The 17,094-nt window shown below is 42.3% G+C and overlaps 1 protein-coding gene across 2 annotated transcripts in view; it reads right to left on the minus strand.

Annotated features, from left to right (window-relative positions):
* Positions 1-17,094, minus strand: part of NMNAT1 (nicotinamide nucleotide adenylyltransferase 1) — a 26,765-nt gene continuing 9,671 nt past the window's right edge. For both annotated transcript variants that reach the window (XM_014849841.3, XM_044769641.2), the window contains exons 2-5: positions 6,349-6,519; positions 4,515-4,698; positions 1,629-1,771; positions 1-1,293 (exon numbers count right to left, since the gene is read on the minus strand). In XM_014849841.3, coding sequence (XP_014705327.1) covers positions 893-1,293; positions 1,629-1,771; positions 4,515-4,698; positions 6,349-6,463 — 843 coding nt within the window. In that variant the 5' untranslated portion in view covers positions 6,464-6,519 and the 3' untranslated portion in view covers positions 1-892. The remainder of the gene's footprint in view (positions 1,294-1,628; positions 1,772-4,514; positions 4,699-6,348; positions 6,520-17,094) is intronic.

The raw sequence follows: 17,094 nt of genomic DNA on the forward strand, positions 1-17,094 counted from the left end.
TTTACATTTGCCAGCTTTATTCAACATTTTCCTTTTTTTTGCTGAGGAAGATTCACCCTGAGCTAACATCTGTGCCAATCTTCCTCTGTTTTTTAGTATGTGGGCTGCCAGCACAGAATGGCTGCTAATAGAGCGGTGTAGGTCCACGCCCGGGAACCGAACCTAGGCCACTGAAGCACGGCGTGCCAAACTTAACCACTAGGCCACCAGGCCCAACGTTTTCCTCCTGTAAATCATGGTTTCAGATCTGACTATGTAATTGCACAATTATACGTATTTGTTTTCTTCTGCAGAGTTATAAATCCTTCATCTAGAGTGGTGTAGGTATGAAATATAAATTGTAAAAAGGTAAATTATTCTATTTTCATTAGAAAGTTAACTTTAGACCTGTTTCTGTCACAGAACGATTTTCATGAACCATAAAACTATTCTATTTTAAGAATTACTTCTTTGGCCACCCTTGGTGAAGACTGCCCAGAAACAGGCATGCACAAAATGTTAGTTCCCTCCATAGCTAAACTCAGGATTTTAAATGGACTCCCGCTTTTCACATTTAGCTTCTCTTATGTGGTAAAGCCAGGATGTCCTTTTTGATTTCTTATTTGTAGTTAATTTGACTGAATGGTCTGGTTTTAGTGCTGCTAATCTCTTATTTTAAAGATAAAGAGATCTGTACCTTCTATAGGAAAAAAAAAAAGATCATACTGAAAACATTCATCTTAGCAACTTCTGATAATAAGATAAATCTGATTTTCATTTACTACTGATTTTTCCCCAAACTGTCAAGCTTTAGTTTATGAAACAGGATCACAATTCCTTTCCCCAGTTACAAACACCTAGATTGTTTCAAATTCCCAAAAGGGAAGTCCAAAATATCAGGCTGTAGAATTTCTTATGAGTTAGCTTCTGCCATGTTTCTCTGCAAAGGAGCCAGAATAACCCCGACATTCCTCTCTTCACTCTCAGAGGTATACAAATCATGCTTCTCAATATATTCTTGGACAAGATCTGGTACCAAGTAGCGAATGCTCTGGCCCCTTCTGAGGGCTTGCCGGATCTTTGTGGATGAGATGTCATTGGTGATCCATTCATTCACCAGATGAATGTTGTTCTGGTATTTCCACAGCACATCGGATTCATAGATGAATTTCTGAGCATCATTCCCAGCCCGAGTAATACATATGAGCCCATAGTCTCGCACGATTTGGGTGATATCCTCACTCTTCCACAGATTGGGAACACCAAAGGACTCCAGTAAATCTGCCCCACACAGCAGCTTTACCTTTGGCACACCTGCGAAGAAGAAAACACAGCTTTAGGGTTTGCTTTTCTAATAACTCCCTTTATCAAAATGAATCTGTATTTGTGTTTTTCTGGCTAGAGGGTTCATAGTTTTTATAGGACTCAGGTTCTCGAAAGAGATCTAGGACATCTGAAAAGTTACAGACCACTGCAGGAGAAGTAAGCTCAGGGTGCTTTTACTCTCCCTCTCTCCCGTCACAGAACTAACAGAGTGCATTTTCCAGGTACCCACACACTTTGAATATGAACGAAAATACAAAGCGCGGCTTGCTCAGCTCCAGAATCTTATCAACTCTAGTCGGTAAGTCCTGGTAAAACATACAGACCTTTAGTTTTTGGCTCTAGGGATTTCTTTTGGCTAAAATCTTGTCTTTGTTCAGCCCACTTCCTCTTCCGTCCAGGCCTTTCCAGCACAGGTGAGCCCTGCTCGTTACCACAGCTACTAGCCTCTAGTTTCTCTTGATGGTGTCTATAAAACAACAAAGCAAGAGAACATTCCTTTTTCTCACAATGCTTAACTAAAATATCGCCCCTCAGGAGATGCCTAAGAGCCTCTGATCCAATGTTAAAGGCTGGGTGATATTAAAAACACTTAACCACAGGTACACACAATGCCTGGCCAGTGAGAATGGACGCCGACCAGGACACAGTACTGCCGGGTCAGAACGGATGCTGGCCATCACACTGCAGTGCTGGGGACTGGCTATGGGGAATGGAAGGCAGGGGAATCCAAATGGTAGCTATTACTATCCTAGGCTTTCTGTGTCTGTCATAATAACAAGAGGTAACAGTATTATTATTATTTTTCTTTTGAGGAAGATTAGCCCTGAGCTAACATCTGCCGCCAATCCTCCTCTTTTTTCTGAGGAAGACTGGCCCCAAGCTAACATCCGTGCCCATCTTCCTCTACTTTATATGTGGGACACCTACCACAGCACAGCATGCCAAGTGGTGCCATACCCGCGCCTGGGATCCAAACCGGCAAACCCCAGGCCGCCAAAGTGGAATGTGCGCACTTAACCGCTGCACCACCAGGCCAGCCCCAAAAAGTAACATTGTTATATGCTAAGAAGTACACTAAATCCTTCACATGGATTATTTGATTAAATCTTCTTGACATCCCATGTCATAAATAATAATATTATTATTATTATTCCCATAATGGAGAGGAAGTGAAGGCTTAGAGTTATAACTCTCAGCTCCTAGGAGACACCCTGGAGGATACAAGGCATTCAATAACAACTTCATTGAGTGAAGGTTTTGGTTTTATAAAGCAACTACATTATTGCCACCATTATATCAGAATTGCTTATTAGTCCCCTTGAGAGAAGAGAAAACTGATTAATTTGCCCAAGGCCGTTCAGCTTATAAGGAGCAGAGCCAGGATTTGAATCCCGGCAGTCTGGCTCCAGAGCCCTCTCTTGACCACTGAAGAGGGTGGCTTGAACTGGTAATGAAGAACCACAACGCCAAGGATAAGGTCCCAGAGTGGGGCAAGTGGCCGAGCCTAACAGGAAGGGACCACAGGCAGCATTGGGTACAGCTTTATTCTGGGCTGGCAGGACGAGGCCCAATGCCTCCTTACTGGGAAAAGCTACCCAAGTAACATGAGCTACACTTGGAGCCAACTATGGGTCCTTTATGCCCCTAAATCCCTTCCCTCTTGAATTGCTGAGTTAGTATGTGATGAACAGTAGGGTTACCATGGAGCTGAGGAGGGCTACGTAAGGTGGGGACGCAGGAGCCTGATGTCTGATGGACGACTTTCTAGCCAATGAACAGGGGAGACTCTCTTCTGCCTGACAAGCCTGAAGAGTCAGGCCTCTTGATAAGTCGCTGTGCTAGATATTGTCTGCTGGCTCAGTGTCCGATCCTACCCTAAACACATTTCCCAGAGGTCCTTGCAGCAGGTTGCGGATGTGATCCAGATTCTGTTGATGAGATTCACTCGTGAGAGGTTTGGAAGGCAGAAGGGAGGCAGAGGCCATCCTTCTGCGGCTGTAGAGCCTGACAAGCAATGTCTTACAGCGTGAGCATGGTGGCCAGACTTCATTCCACTGTCCAGTCACCAGCTTTAGGAGCCTAGGAGTTTCACAGCAGCACTGGAGGCAGCAGGGGCAGGAAGGGCTTCCTGAACTCTGACTGCAGCTGAGGAGGTATGAGCTTGAAACAAACCCCACTTCCACTCCTCTAGTCCTTTCAACAACTTCTGCATAAGCACCTAAATCCCTTTCTGCTTAAAATACTCAGAGTGGTTTCTAGCTCCTATATGAACCCCAACTGCTACAGTCAGAACCAGAAGGTTCAGAACTCTAAGAACAGACAGACAGAAAGGTTTGTCAGAAAGCCCTTATTTTATACTCAAGACAATATTAAGTAATAATTAGATGTTACTCATTCTGGTTTCTGAATCCTTAACTGGAACTGTCTCAAAGTTATGAGCACAGAGATCTCTGACAACCCCTTATGCTGTCATGGAAGCAGTACCTAAACTCAGGTCTGTCCATGACAAGCATCACAACTTCTCATCTTTTTTTTGGTTGTTATAATTAAAGTTTTATTGTGGAAAGTGACAAAAATTTTGTTTATAATTCAAAATACAGAAGAGAAAGCCTGACGAAATCTTCTTGGCCAATTGAGCACAGGTTAAAAAAGCTTGAGAAATGCTGCTTTAAATCAAAGCCCTAGAGAAGTTTGTCACTGCAGGCCCGCTGGCAGCAGCCAGCAAGGTGGAGCCAGGCACTGAGCATCTCGTGCCCTGGGCCCAGGACCTGGCAGAACTGCCAACCAGGCTCTCACTCCCACTTCTTTCTGCTCATCAGGAAGCAGCTCACTCTGCCTCTCTCTTTAATACCTAAGCAGACTGATGATGGTCACATCGTCTTACAACTTTGCCTTTCTCATTTGGGGCACAGACAGGCCAGGCAGCCTTCTCTAGGCATATTCTCTAAGAGAGACATACATAGTAACGAGCGTGCAAACATCTCAGAATGTAATGAAAGATGTAAAGACTAAGGAATACATGGGCTCTGCTGTGCCTCACAGCATGCAGGAACCTCACACAGGAAGGGCACAGCCCAAGCCTTTCCAAATCGAGTGACAGCTTTGCAAATCTGTGGTTCAGACACAGGCAGCATGGAAACATGGTAAAAAGCCACAACAGCCCCCAATGTATTTCCACGAACTCACAAAGTCGCTTTCCCCATGAATACCTGAGCACCTGAGCAGTCTCTACCCACTCCTTCTGAAGACTTTCCCACGTATCAACTTCCACCCATTCTGAATTCTTGGTGGAAAGTTGTGCCATGAAAACTCGGTGATGGGCAGAGATGAGTCCTTTCTTCTTATATGCATCGCCAACAGGAGAAATTATGCCTTTGATAACTTTATATTTTCCTGGATAAAGAGTTAGATTTGGTATAAGGTATAACAAATTACATTTTATGCACAGGAAGTATGATCATCAATATGGTTTTATAATCACAGATCCCCTTTCACTTTATTTTTGTAAACAGGGATTCAGGTTTCTTCACGCATTCATTCATTTATTCATTAATGGGGTAAAATATACATAACATAAAATTTACCATTTTAACCGTTTTAAGTGTACAGTCCTTGGCATTAAGGACATGCACACTGTACATCACCACCGTCCATCTGCAGACTTTTTCATCTTCCCCAACGGAAACTTTGCACCCATTAAACACTGATTCCCCATTCCCTTGCACAGTTTAAATTTCGACTGATATTGCCAAATTGCCTTGTAAAAAGCCTTAATCAATTTGTACTGTCTACCTATAGTGCATACAAAAGCCCATTTCTCCCCAACCTCTGACACTTGACACTATCAAGTTTAAAAATTTTTGTCAATGTGATGGGCAAAATATATCTCATTTATTATTTTAGCTGCCTGATTATTAGGATTATTAGTGAGTTTCAGCATCCATCCATCTATCTCTTGGCATACAGCATGATCACTTATGTAATGAAACAAAAGAAATCTGTGTGTATATAGAAAAGGAAAACGTTTTCCTCGACCCTCTTAGGGTCCCTTGCTGGGTCTGAAAATTAAACTGACAAAGACATATTAACAAGAGAAAAACAGGGGCTGGCCCCACAGCCAAGTGGTTAAGTTTGCATGCTCCACTTCGGTGGCCCAGGGTTTCTCTGGTTTGGATCCTGGCTGCGGACATGGCACTGCTCGCCAGGCCATGCTGAGGTGGCGTCCCACATGCCACAACTAGAAGGACCCACAACCAAAATATACAACTATGTACTGGGGGGATTTTGGGAGAAAAAGCAGAAAAAAAAAGAAGATTGGCAACAGTTGTTAGCTCAGGTGCCAATCTTTAAAAACAAAGAGAAAAACATACCAATTTATTTAACAGAAGGTTTATGTGACATGGGAGCCTTCATAAGGAAATGAGAACCCCAAGAAATAGTTAAACCTGAGAACATTCATGCTAGGTTTGATGCAGAGTGGACAGTCATGGAGAAATATGACAGGGCAAAGAGTACAGGGCAAGCGCAGTAAACTGGGGGCCACTCGGCAAGGCCTGTCTGTTTGACTTCTTTGGAGATAAAGATGCTCCCTTCCTCCTGGTAGAGGGAGCGCACCTCTCACATGAGGGTTTTATGACCTGCTTCCGGGGAGAAAGGTGGGGGAAACATCAGAGTGACCTTATTGATTTTGCTCTTTTCTCAAACTCCTTCAGCTTAAAATATCCAACGTGCCATATTTTGGGGTAACGTGTCCTGAACCCTATTATTTATTTTTTTGAGGAAGATTAGCCCTGAGCTAACATCTGCTGCCAATCCTCCTCTTTTTCACTGAGGAAGACTGGTCCTGAGCTAACACCCATGCCCATCTTCCTCTACTTTATATGTGGGGCACCTGCCACAGCATGGCTTTACAAGCGGTGCCATGTCCGCACCTGGGATCCAAACTGGTGAACCCTTGGTCGCTGAAGCAGAACGTGTGAACTTAACGCCTGCATCACTGGGCCAGCCCCCCTAAACCCCATTACTGTTGGTTACTGTTCCTACCTGTTCCATTCATGTAGTCCTTGGCCAGTTCAAATAACCTGAGGTGCATGTTAGTGATAGGATTAAAGGAACCACAGGCAAGGAGAACCAATTCTGTCTTCTCTGAATTCTCCATGCTAAGAATTTGAACTCGTTGATCTAATTGGAAAACTCAGATATCTTCCTTATTGTCTACAAAGGAAAAAGAAAATAAATTCAGTTACAAGTCTTTAGATGTCCTTCCATGTTCTCATTCCAAGTAGATGGATAAAAATATTTGGCTTCAATGACTATGCTAGATGAATTGCAAAAATGGCCCCAATTCTCCACCCTTCCTTTTCAGTGTGAATCTGCAGCTCCTACCATAAAGGGATGGGATCTCCTTCCTACCCTTCGTGATTTGCTTTGGCCAAAGGAATGTGGCAGTCGTGACAGTGTGCCAGTTCTGACCCTAGGCCTTTGAGGCTTTGTGCACTTGCAGCCTCTTTTGGACACCTGCCTCTGCCACGAAAACAAGCCCAGGCTAGCCTGCTGGATGATGACAACACGTGGGAGAGAGCTAGTGCTTCCCCTGACAGATACCCAACCTCTAGCTACGTGGCTGAGGCCATCCTGGACCAGCCAAACCACAGAAACTGGCTCAGACCCGCAAGCAAGCCCAGGTGACATCACTTGAGCCCAGCTCAGATCAGCAAACCTACAAGCCGACTCTAGACTCAAGAGCAAAAATGAGTGTCTATTGTTGTATGCTGCTGAAGTTGTGTGATTGCACTACTGTGGCCATAGTTAACTGACACAACGACATCATCATCTACCAAATCTAACTCCCAAACAACCTGCCCCACAAAACAGTATTCTGCCTCTTAGCCATGATCATTATCATCACTTTTAACTGAATAACTGTTACAATTCACAAACTTTTTCATATCAATTATTCCATTTGATCCTTCCATAACCCTAATGAAGTAATGCAAGATGAGTGATTTTAAAATTTTATTAAACAAATTCATGTATATAGATTTAGAAATCACAGGGTGACAGAGGCCCATAATGAAAACCAATAGCTACTGACCATATCCTGCTCACCAACCCCTCCCCCTCCACTCAGCTTCCTTAAAAGCAACCACTTTTAACTTTTTCAGCTATTTCTTCCAGTAGATTCTACCATAATTCTATATTAGGTGCTTATAATGCCATTCCTTAATTGATCCAGTGTAAACAGTGCCTATTTACTTTCTGTTATGACCTGTGAGGATCAGCTCTCATACACCCTCCCTACCCACTCCCAAACTTCCATGTGTACACACACGCGCACACACATACACACGTATACACACAGGTTATCTCTAGTCTGTTGAAAATCATCTTCTCACCGGATTTTTAAGGCATTCCTTCTAGATTGCAGTGTTAATAGTAAGAAATCCAAAGTCACTTCCAATTCTGTGACTTGTGTGACATTCTTTTCTCCCTTGAAGCTTGTAAGATCTCTTCGTCCCCGTGTTCTGAAATTCTACAATGACGTTTTCTAGTGGCTTTAGTTTCACCCCTTGTTCTGGGCACTGAGCAGGCCCTTTCAATCTCAAAACTCATAACCTTCAGTTCTGGAAAATGTCCTTGAATAATTTCATGGATTATTTTCTGCCTTCCACTTTCTCTGTTCTCTTTGGAAATGCCTATTATTTAGAGCTGAGGCACCTGGACTGATCTCCTAATTTTCTTTTCTCATCTGTTTCCCACCTCTTACTTTCATGCTCTAATTTCTGGATACCCTCAACTTCATCCTCCAATCCATCTATTGAGCTTTTCATTTCTGCTATTATATTTGTTTCTAAGACTTCTGTCCTCTGAATGTTCCTTTTCATGGTATTCTGTTCTTGTTTTGCCAATGCATTCTCTTATCTCTCCACCAATACTAATGATGCATTTTAGATTTCCTTCAAAAACAGCTGATGGGGGCCGGCTCTGTGGCCAAGTGGTTAAGTTCACGTGCTCCGCTGCAGCGGCAGCCCAGGGTTCGGATCCTGGGCGCAGACATGGCACCGCTCGTCAGGCCACGTTGAGGCGGCGTCCCACATCCCACAACTAGAAGGACCTGCAACTAAGATATACAACTATGTAAAGGGGGGTTTGGGGGTATAAAGCAGGGAAAAAAAAAAAACCAGCTGATAGGAAGTCCTGAGAGGCAGGCAGGGCCTGTGCACAGTGGGCTTCACTGTATGGTCCCCTGGCTGTTGGTATTGCAGGTCTTTCCCCTGGGACTGGTCAGATTCCACAGAAAAGGATCCTCCATTCTCATGCCTATATACCATAATCGTTAAGAATCTATACTCTGAAATCAGACTGCCTGAGTTCAAATGGCAGCTCCAATACTTATATGTGCTGGATGACCTTGGGCAACCTGATCCTAACCTAACCTTTCTTTTGTCCCAGTTTTCTCAGTCTTAAAACAGAGAAAATAATAGTACCTACCTCATCATTGTTCTGAGGATTAAATGAGACAATACCTGTATAGCACCTAACACTGCTTTTCGCATAACAAACACTATGAATGTAGCTATTATTAATGCTGCGTATCACGTTGCTATCGGTTAACTTTTTAATCTACAAAAACATCAATTTCAAATGGTTCAACCAAATATTATTACTCTACTGAATCTGTTTTGTCCTGGAGGCTTTTTCTTCTAGAACTCTCTCTCTAATCTGGACTGAAAATCTCTAATCCTTTGTGCAGCCGTCATTCTGAAATATTTTTCATCTCTCTCCTGAGTTAGACCCCCTATTTCTTAGGACCGCATCATTGTCTCTTTTGTTTTACTTCCTGATTTTTCTGGAGCATATCCTCAAGTAGCTTCATAATAAAAGGCACATGGGAAATAAAATAAGTTAGATTATGTCTTTATTCCTCCTTCAGAGACGAGTAGCTTAATTGAGAGAATTACTGGTTGAAATAATTTTCTTTTAAAATTATGAATGCATTTCTTCATTGTTTCTAGCATCCAATACGGCTGTTGAAAGTCTGATGCCATTCTGATTCTTGTTCCTTTTTATGTAACTTTTTTCTTTTTGGAAGATTTGTAGAATGTTCTCTTTATCCCCAGTGCTCTGAAATGCCACAATGGTGTGTCTTAGTGGCAGTCTTTTTCATTCGTTGTGCTGGGACTCAGTGTACCTTTCCATTTCAAACTCAAATCACTCAGTTCTGGGTTATTTCTTTGATAAACATCCCTTATTAACTATCAATGGTAAAAATACTTTTGCTATTGGGAAATTTTTAAAAAGTATTTTTATATATTCAAACTATGTTTCAAAATAATCATTATGAGAGCTTATAAATATAACTCCAGGGATGCCGAATTGCTCAAAGCATTTTGGGATCTTTTGGGGAATTACTTGTAAAGTTTAAAGTATTTTTATAATTACTGTAGAAATATAATGAATGACAATAAACAAATCAACAGCTGTATGATACTTTTTAAGTTATACAATACTTTCATACACATTTTCCTTTAATCCTCACCACAAAAAAGAATTGAGCCAAAGGCATTTAGCTTGTTCCAAATAATAAGCTATTTTTAGACATTTAGTTTTTCCAGTTAATCTATTATTGGACATTTAGGTTTTTCTAATTTTTCAGTATTACAAACATCTCAAAGATAAAATGGGTTGAGAAGGAATTGGAAAGTAAGGCTATAAACACCTCCCTGTGCACTTGTAAGACTTGCCAACACTCAAAGACCTGTGTCAGGACCATTTATTTGTAGGCCAATAGTGTTCAGACCAGTCGGCTGGGTTCACCAACTCAGTCGTGGCTCTGATTCTATGCTCTTGTTTGACAGAGCTAGTGAGTGGCAGAACCAGAGCTAGAATTTAAGTTTCTTGACTCCTAGGGTCTCTCTCAACAAAAAGAAAAATGGGAGACAAACTGGAGCTGTGTAGATTGGAAACGAGCCCTCCTAGCTGGGGAGATGAGGAATGTGAACTTTAATCTCTTAGTCAGTGGGAACCTCTGAAGGTTTCTGAGCAATAGAGTGGCAACAGGGTTCTAAAAAGCAGCATGATATGGGTGTTAAAACCTTTACTTGATCGTATGAGCTTGATCTAATCGCTTAACTCTGTCTAAGTTTCCTCATCTGTAAAATAGGGATAATGATAACCAATCTCAGTTATTTTGAGGGTAAGACACGGCAAGGGGCTCAGCATTATCGCCTGGCACAGTTTTAAAATAAATAGTAGCTGTTATTTGTGAGGAAAGTGATAATATTGATGATGGAGAAGCCATTGGATTGATTGGAAGGAGCAAAACAAGCCAGAAAGGCCAGTTACAAAGTCATGAGTGCCTCAGTGTAAGTACAGTCAGTGAGAATGGAAATAAGGAACATTTATTCAATAAATATTTGAGGCCTTCTCCAAACAAAGCACAGAGGTAGGGATCACAGGGACACTGCTCACTGTTGATAGTAAACAAAGGAGACGAGGGTCAGGAATGCTCCACATGGCATTAAAAACTGAGATCATTGGCTACGAATGATTTAAATATTCTACCTTTCTATTATCATCCCCAGGATGGTACCAGGGTTCACTTGCGGCTTGTTCCCACCCCTCCCACCCCTACCCCTCAATTTCCATACAAAGTACCTGTGGTATTATGGGGTGGTAGTAATGCAACATCCCCACAGGACCCTGGGCCCACAGGGAAATCAGGGTGTCCTGCCAGCTGCTGACCATGACCTCTAGGACTATGGCGGGGGGGGCTAGGTTCAGCTGGAGGTGTGTCAGTTCCAGCCCCACCCATCTCAAGTGTCAGCACCATTCCCAGAGGAGAGGGAGCTGGGAGCTGGAGGAATAGTAAGTCTGAGGGCAGGAGGTACAGGCCCCAGGGGAGCTGCGCCTGCTCAGGGAAGGATGGAACAAAGAGCCTGGAGCCCCTCCCTGGCCTTGGGGATGAGCTCAGGTTTCCAGGTCTTCCCCAGGGGAAGGGAAGTGGATGGAGTTGGGGGAAGGTGATATCTAGCTTAAAGGTAGTTGTCTTTCTTCCTTGTCACACTCCTGACCTCTCAAATATCCTGCTCTGTTCTATCAATTCACTGTGAACACAGCCAACTTGAGCTCAGACGAGACTCTAGACCCTCAAAGCCACAGAAGAATTAACTTACAGTGAGCTCCTATCACATGTCAGGGTGGCTTTAAGAGAACGAGGATCTGTCCCTCTCCATGGGAGAGTACTTCCTCTGCATCCTTGAAGAGTATGTATTAGGGAAGGGGGACACGGCAGGCAGAAAATGCATGTAGAAGTGGTTTGGAAGCTCTAACAGGATTGTTCTGGATCTTCCTTGCCTTGCTCCAGGTGCTCAAGGACCGTTGTCACCATGATTCACTTTTGTCTGGCTCACACAGCCTATCGTCTACACTGCTGGCTGCCGAGATCTCATCGGCTCAGGCTGTAAGTGTCCCTTCCCAGCTCTCTACCACAAAAAGTTCATTTCTTCCGGAGGCAGTCTTAAAGTTTAACAAAAATTCACTTTCTGTTTTTAAATCACAGACCCTTTAAGTTTTAAAACATTAACAAGGCATTTTGTAAACATTAAGCCAGTTTTTAAAACATTAACTTAAAAAAAATAGTCAACTGTTTGGCTTTTCTTGTCACATTTCACATTGCTCACTGTAATTAAATGTTGACCTGTTAAATAACGTGATTGGCTTGACAATGGCTTGGAATTTACACCTCTAATAAGATGCTATTCCTTTCAAAATAGTCACCTTAAGCATATTCTAGTTCTAACAATGGGCCATTGCTTTAAACAATCTGGGGCACATTTTGAAACTGCCTATTTTTTTGAGTACCCTCCTTGGGGATAAATCTTTGTCTTTGGAGGGTAGATTTGATTTCTACAAATATCCTAAAGTCATTCAGTGCTAAACTGATTAATAAAATAAATAACGGAGGTGAATAATACAGCTTATGATGAAGAAAGAGAGCTACTAGTTAACGAGGAAGCCTTTCTTCTATGCATGGAAACTACCTACACGTAATCTCAAAATAATTTCCAAACTGTCTCAGCAGGAAGAGCAGACTTGGTTTGGTTGTGTAACTAGTGGTAGGTGGGTAACCTCTGGGTTTACTTGGGTCACACTGTGCAGAGCTGGCACAGCACAGGGGCCTGGTTAGGACTCTCAGACCTCGTTCAAATTCTAGCTCTACCACCCACTACTAGGTGTTTGTCCTCTGACAAGACCACTTAATCTTTCTTAGTCTCAGTGTTCTCATTTCTGAAATTGAGAACCACAGTCCCTACCTCACAGGATTTTGTGCACATTAAATGAGAAAGTGAATAAAAAATGTTTGACACATTTGTCTACTAATTATGAATATTAATAACTCTTACAATTACTTGTGGGTTGTCTTACAGCATTAATTTAGACTCATGTTGAAAGAACCAAGGTTCTAAAGATTCCTTAGAGACCATTATCAATACTGCCTGTTATACAGGAGCATAATAAATGGGAGCTCTTATGCTGAGTGATTATTAGACACAATTTTGTTCTAGTGGGATGGATCTCAATCCATCTTTGCTATATTTAAAACTTAATCTCTGTGGCTTAATGTAACATTATCATGAAATAGAACCTGAATTTGTTTTCTTAAGCCATTTTATCACTAAACAAGTAACGTAAAACATAACTCGCCGTGTCCCATGCAGCCAAGTGACTGTGTTCTTGTTTGGGATCACCACTCTGGTCCTCCAGCTCTATGTTCTGCTAAGGTAAGTTCTTTCCCCAGCCAACCCCTCACCTGGTGGCTCAGCACGCATGTGTCTCACCTGTGGAGATGGTTCGGGTGCTCTCTGCGCCTTCTGTTACATGTTTAATTGCAGCCTGCCCCATCGTCTTTCCCCTATTATTAATGGCAGTCACCTGCTTCACCTTTTTGAAAAGTCAAGAATCTCAATACGTGAGGATAGCTGGGATTGGGGCAGACTGAGTTTAACTTTTAATCAAGACATATTTCTTCTAGTCTAAGAAGCCATTAAATGGGAGACAACGAGGGCACCAATGTTTCAATTTACGGATTCCTCAGAGACCGGTCCCAACAGCCCAGCGTGAGCTAAGTCTGCAGGCTGAGGCGACACAGGCACACTCGACTAGGTTATGATCCGACATGTTATTTCAGATTCTAGGATGGAAATCAGTCTTGGGAGAAAAAGTCAGTCAGTTAATAACTTTGTCATTGGGCAAATGAAGCAAATGCAATTTGATACATTCAAAATAAAAAATCGCAGCTCTAAAAACGTGGAATTTCTAAAAAGATCTGAAAACTGAGAATACACTTAAGTGACAGAGAAGGAACAGAAACTGTAACACTCATTGTAATTAGCCTAATTCAAACTCGCCAGCTTCTATTACAGGAGGTTTAAGTGCAGTAGGGCACATTTCCTCACTCAGAAGGCCAGAATTGCCACAAAATATTTTTTCACCAAAATATCAAATTAACATGAGTTAGAAAGATGATAAACATTAGTTGTCCACCAATTTTGAATATGAATAATTCTTAATACTACTTGTGGGCTGTTTTACAGCATTAATTTGCAGTCATGGCAAAGAAACCAAGGGTCTTTTTTTTTTTTTTTTTGAGGAAGATTAGTCCTGAGGTAACATCTGCTGCCAATCCTCCTCTTTTTGCTGAGGAAGACTGGCCCTGAGCTAACATCAGTGCCCATTTTCCTCTACTTTATATGTGGGATGCCTGCCACAACATGGCTAGCCAAGCGGTGCCATGTCTGCATCTGGGATCCAAACCGGTGAACCCCGGGCCGCTGGAACATGTGAACTTAACCCCTGTGCCACTGGGCTGGCCCCAGGAACCAAGGTTCTTAAGAGCAGCTAGTTGCCTGGAGCCAAATGAAGCTAGTGCCAGAATTAGGATTCGAATTCAAGGGTTAGTGCCTTCCAGTGTTATGCTTAGAGTGTGGATTTCCTCTAACAAGTAATAAATTAATGTACAACCCAGCGTATTGACTTCTAGGCCCAGTTCTTCTCGATACTGCAGTCAACCTCTCCTCACCAACCTGGTTGGTAATACCATCTTTACTTTCTTCACAATCGGTAAGCGTGCATTCTGTCAAGCACTTATTAAGTGTCTCCTATTTGCCAAAACACTGACGGAACAAAAATGGATAAGATAGGACTTGCAGCTCTTCAGGAGCTAACAGAGTGAAACTTAACAAAAAAGTTATATCTAAAATTCAGGTGAAGGAAATTTTTAAAAAGTTCCTTAGTAACTCTTCTAGTTGTCCTACAGTTTAAATATGAAACCAAATTAAGTTAAATACAAATAATTACTATTGGTGTTATAAAATTCTTTATAGTTATAAAAATACCAGATTTATTCACTCATTCAATACGTAGCTACTGAGCAGATGATACTGGGTAGAAAAATAGGGACCTTGACAGCTTAAAATCAAAGAGTGATACAGAGGAGCCAGGCTCTGAAACATGGAGAAGTTTTAAGAATAGCTTTTTTTTTTGGTGAGGAAGATTGTTGCTGAGCTGACATCTAGGCCCATCTTCCTCCATTTCGTATGTGGGATGCCGCCACAGCACGGCTTGATGAGTGGTGTGTAAGTCCATGCCCGGGATCTGAACCTGCGAACCCCGAGCCGCTGAACTGGAGTACATGAAGTTAATCACTATGCTGCTGGGACAGCCTCAAGAATTTTTTCTTTTTAAAAGATTGGCCCTGAGCTAACATCTGTTGCCAATCTTTTTTTTTCTTCTCCCCAAAGTACCTAGCTGTAGGTCCTTCTAGTTGAGCTATGTGGGATGCTGCCTCAACACAGCTTGAGGAGGGGTGCTCGGTCCGTGCCCAGGATCCAAACTGGTGAAACCCTGGGCCGCTGAAGTGGAGCACATGAACTTAACCACTCGGCCACGGGGCCGGCCCCAAGAATAACCTAATACATTCTGATTATATTTTCCTTTGTGTGTGCTTATAAGAGTGATATGTGATTTAAATAAAAACTATGTCTAAATTTTTTAAAGACGAAAAAATAGTTCTGAATGCCTTAGGCGCTATTCTAGAAAGAGTCTCCCACTAAATCACTACTCCACAAGAGGCAATGCATGGAATGGTGAAGAGCACTGGCTGTGGAGACAGAGGGAGGCCAGTCCAAACATTCGCTCCACAACAACAGGAGTCACTGGACCTCTCTGCGCTTCCCTTCCCTCACTTATAAAACGGAGATAAAAATACCTGCTTCACAGTTTTGCTGTAAAGTTTAAATGAGATAATGGGGGAATCATTCAGAAAATGGTCATCGTTATTATCACCAGCATTGCCAATGATAAGAACATGACCTGTATCAGAGAAACCCACCTTAGCCTGGCTAGGTTTTGAGCATTTTTGTTCCACAGTAGGAAAGCGAGGAAACACGTTCTATTTAGGTTTGCATTCAAGAATGTATTTCTGATGATCAAACCTAGTAAACTGACGCTGTTCTGCTGTCCTGGTAGGTTTCACTGTGCTGCTTACTCACATGGACCCGGTCCCACGGGCACTAAAGAGGCTGTTTTCCATATTTGGCGTGGGATCCTTTGGTGAAGGAGTCTGCACTGTGGTGTTAACAGTTTTGGCAAGTGACTGTGTACGTTTTCAAATACTGACTTTCTAAAGGCTCACCTTAATCTGAAAGCTTGACTGGATATAATACACCATTAGTCTACAACATTGATTTTCTACTCACACTAAAAATAGAGATATGTAGAGACAGAATTCCTAATCAGGTATGCGACAGTTAAAACATTTCACCAGGGTAGTTTAAAAATTCCATGAGAGATTTTTCTTTTTTCTGGGTGAATTCCACTTTACTCAAATTAAAAAAACAAAAAAGTTGGGACACTAATCAACAGGGGGACTGCTAGATCGGGTTTGGCACATTAAGCAGCAAGCCTTCTATCTCGTGCTAAGTCGGTGCCTTTGTTTAAATACTTTCAGCAAAAACATTTAAAATATGTGTTCCAATTAAAAGACAAGTATTCCTCACAGTGCCTTTTTCCTTCTAAACATAGGAAAAAACAACCCCTGAACTTTACTACTTGTCTGTGCTGCTGTCAGTGAGCAGCTTGGTTTCTACAGGTAAGCAAAAAACTTCCCAAGAAACCTATGCTTGTCAAAGCCTTGCCAGTCCTTCAGGGAAAGCTCAGCTCAGCTAGGACTGTTTGTTACATGGCAGGGGAAGCCTGGTTCCTCTTAAAGCAAGAGCTCCAAGAAGCCAAGGAGTATGGAAAGCAAAGTAAAGAAAAGCAGAGAGGGTTAGAATGGGGTATAAAAAGCCATCCTTCTCACATTATTTCCACTCCATTTAATGAGACCCCATTCTTCATCCTACAGTGCTTTTCTCAAGCCTGGGACTGATTTGGCTGGCCAGTGTGACCTACCCAAGGCCAGATGCTAAACCAACAGTCTGAAGCTGGCATTTGAGCCCTGCTGGTCTCCTGCCTCACATACACGTCTTCAGTAGGTTGAGCCAGCCCCAGCAGCACCGCCACCAAGCCTACGACCACCTCCTACTCTGCTGCTCCTAGAAGAAATGGTCAGCTGGACATCACAGCAAAACTAGTCATTTGGAAGAAAGCTGTCTTTAAGTATTAATGACTGCCGACTGGATAAAAAGGAACAGTTCAACCAAAATCAAAGGATTGACATCACAACCAAATTCTCTCCAAATAAGGATCTCCTACTAAAGGCTTTTTTAAATAAAAAAGTCATTACTT

The sequence above is a fragment of the Equus asinus genome, chromosome 5 (assembly GCF_041296235.1).
Source record: "Equus asinus isolate D_3611 breed Donkey chromosome 5, EquAss-T2T_v2, whole genome shotgun sequence".
NCBI classification, from domain to species: domain Eukaryota; kingdom Metazoa; phylum Chordata; class Mammalia; order Perissodactyla; family Equidae; genus Equus; species Equus asinus.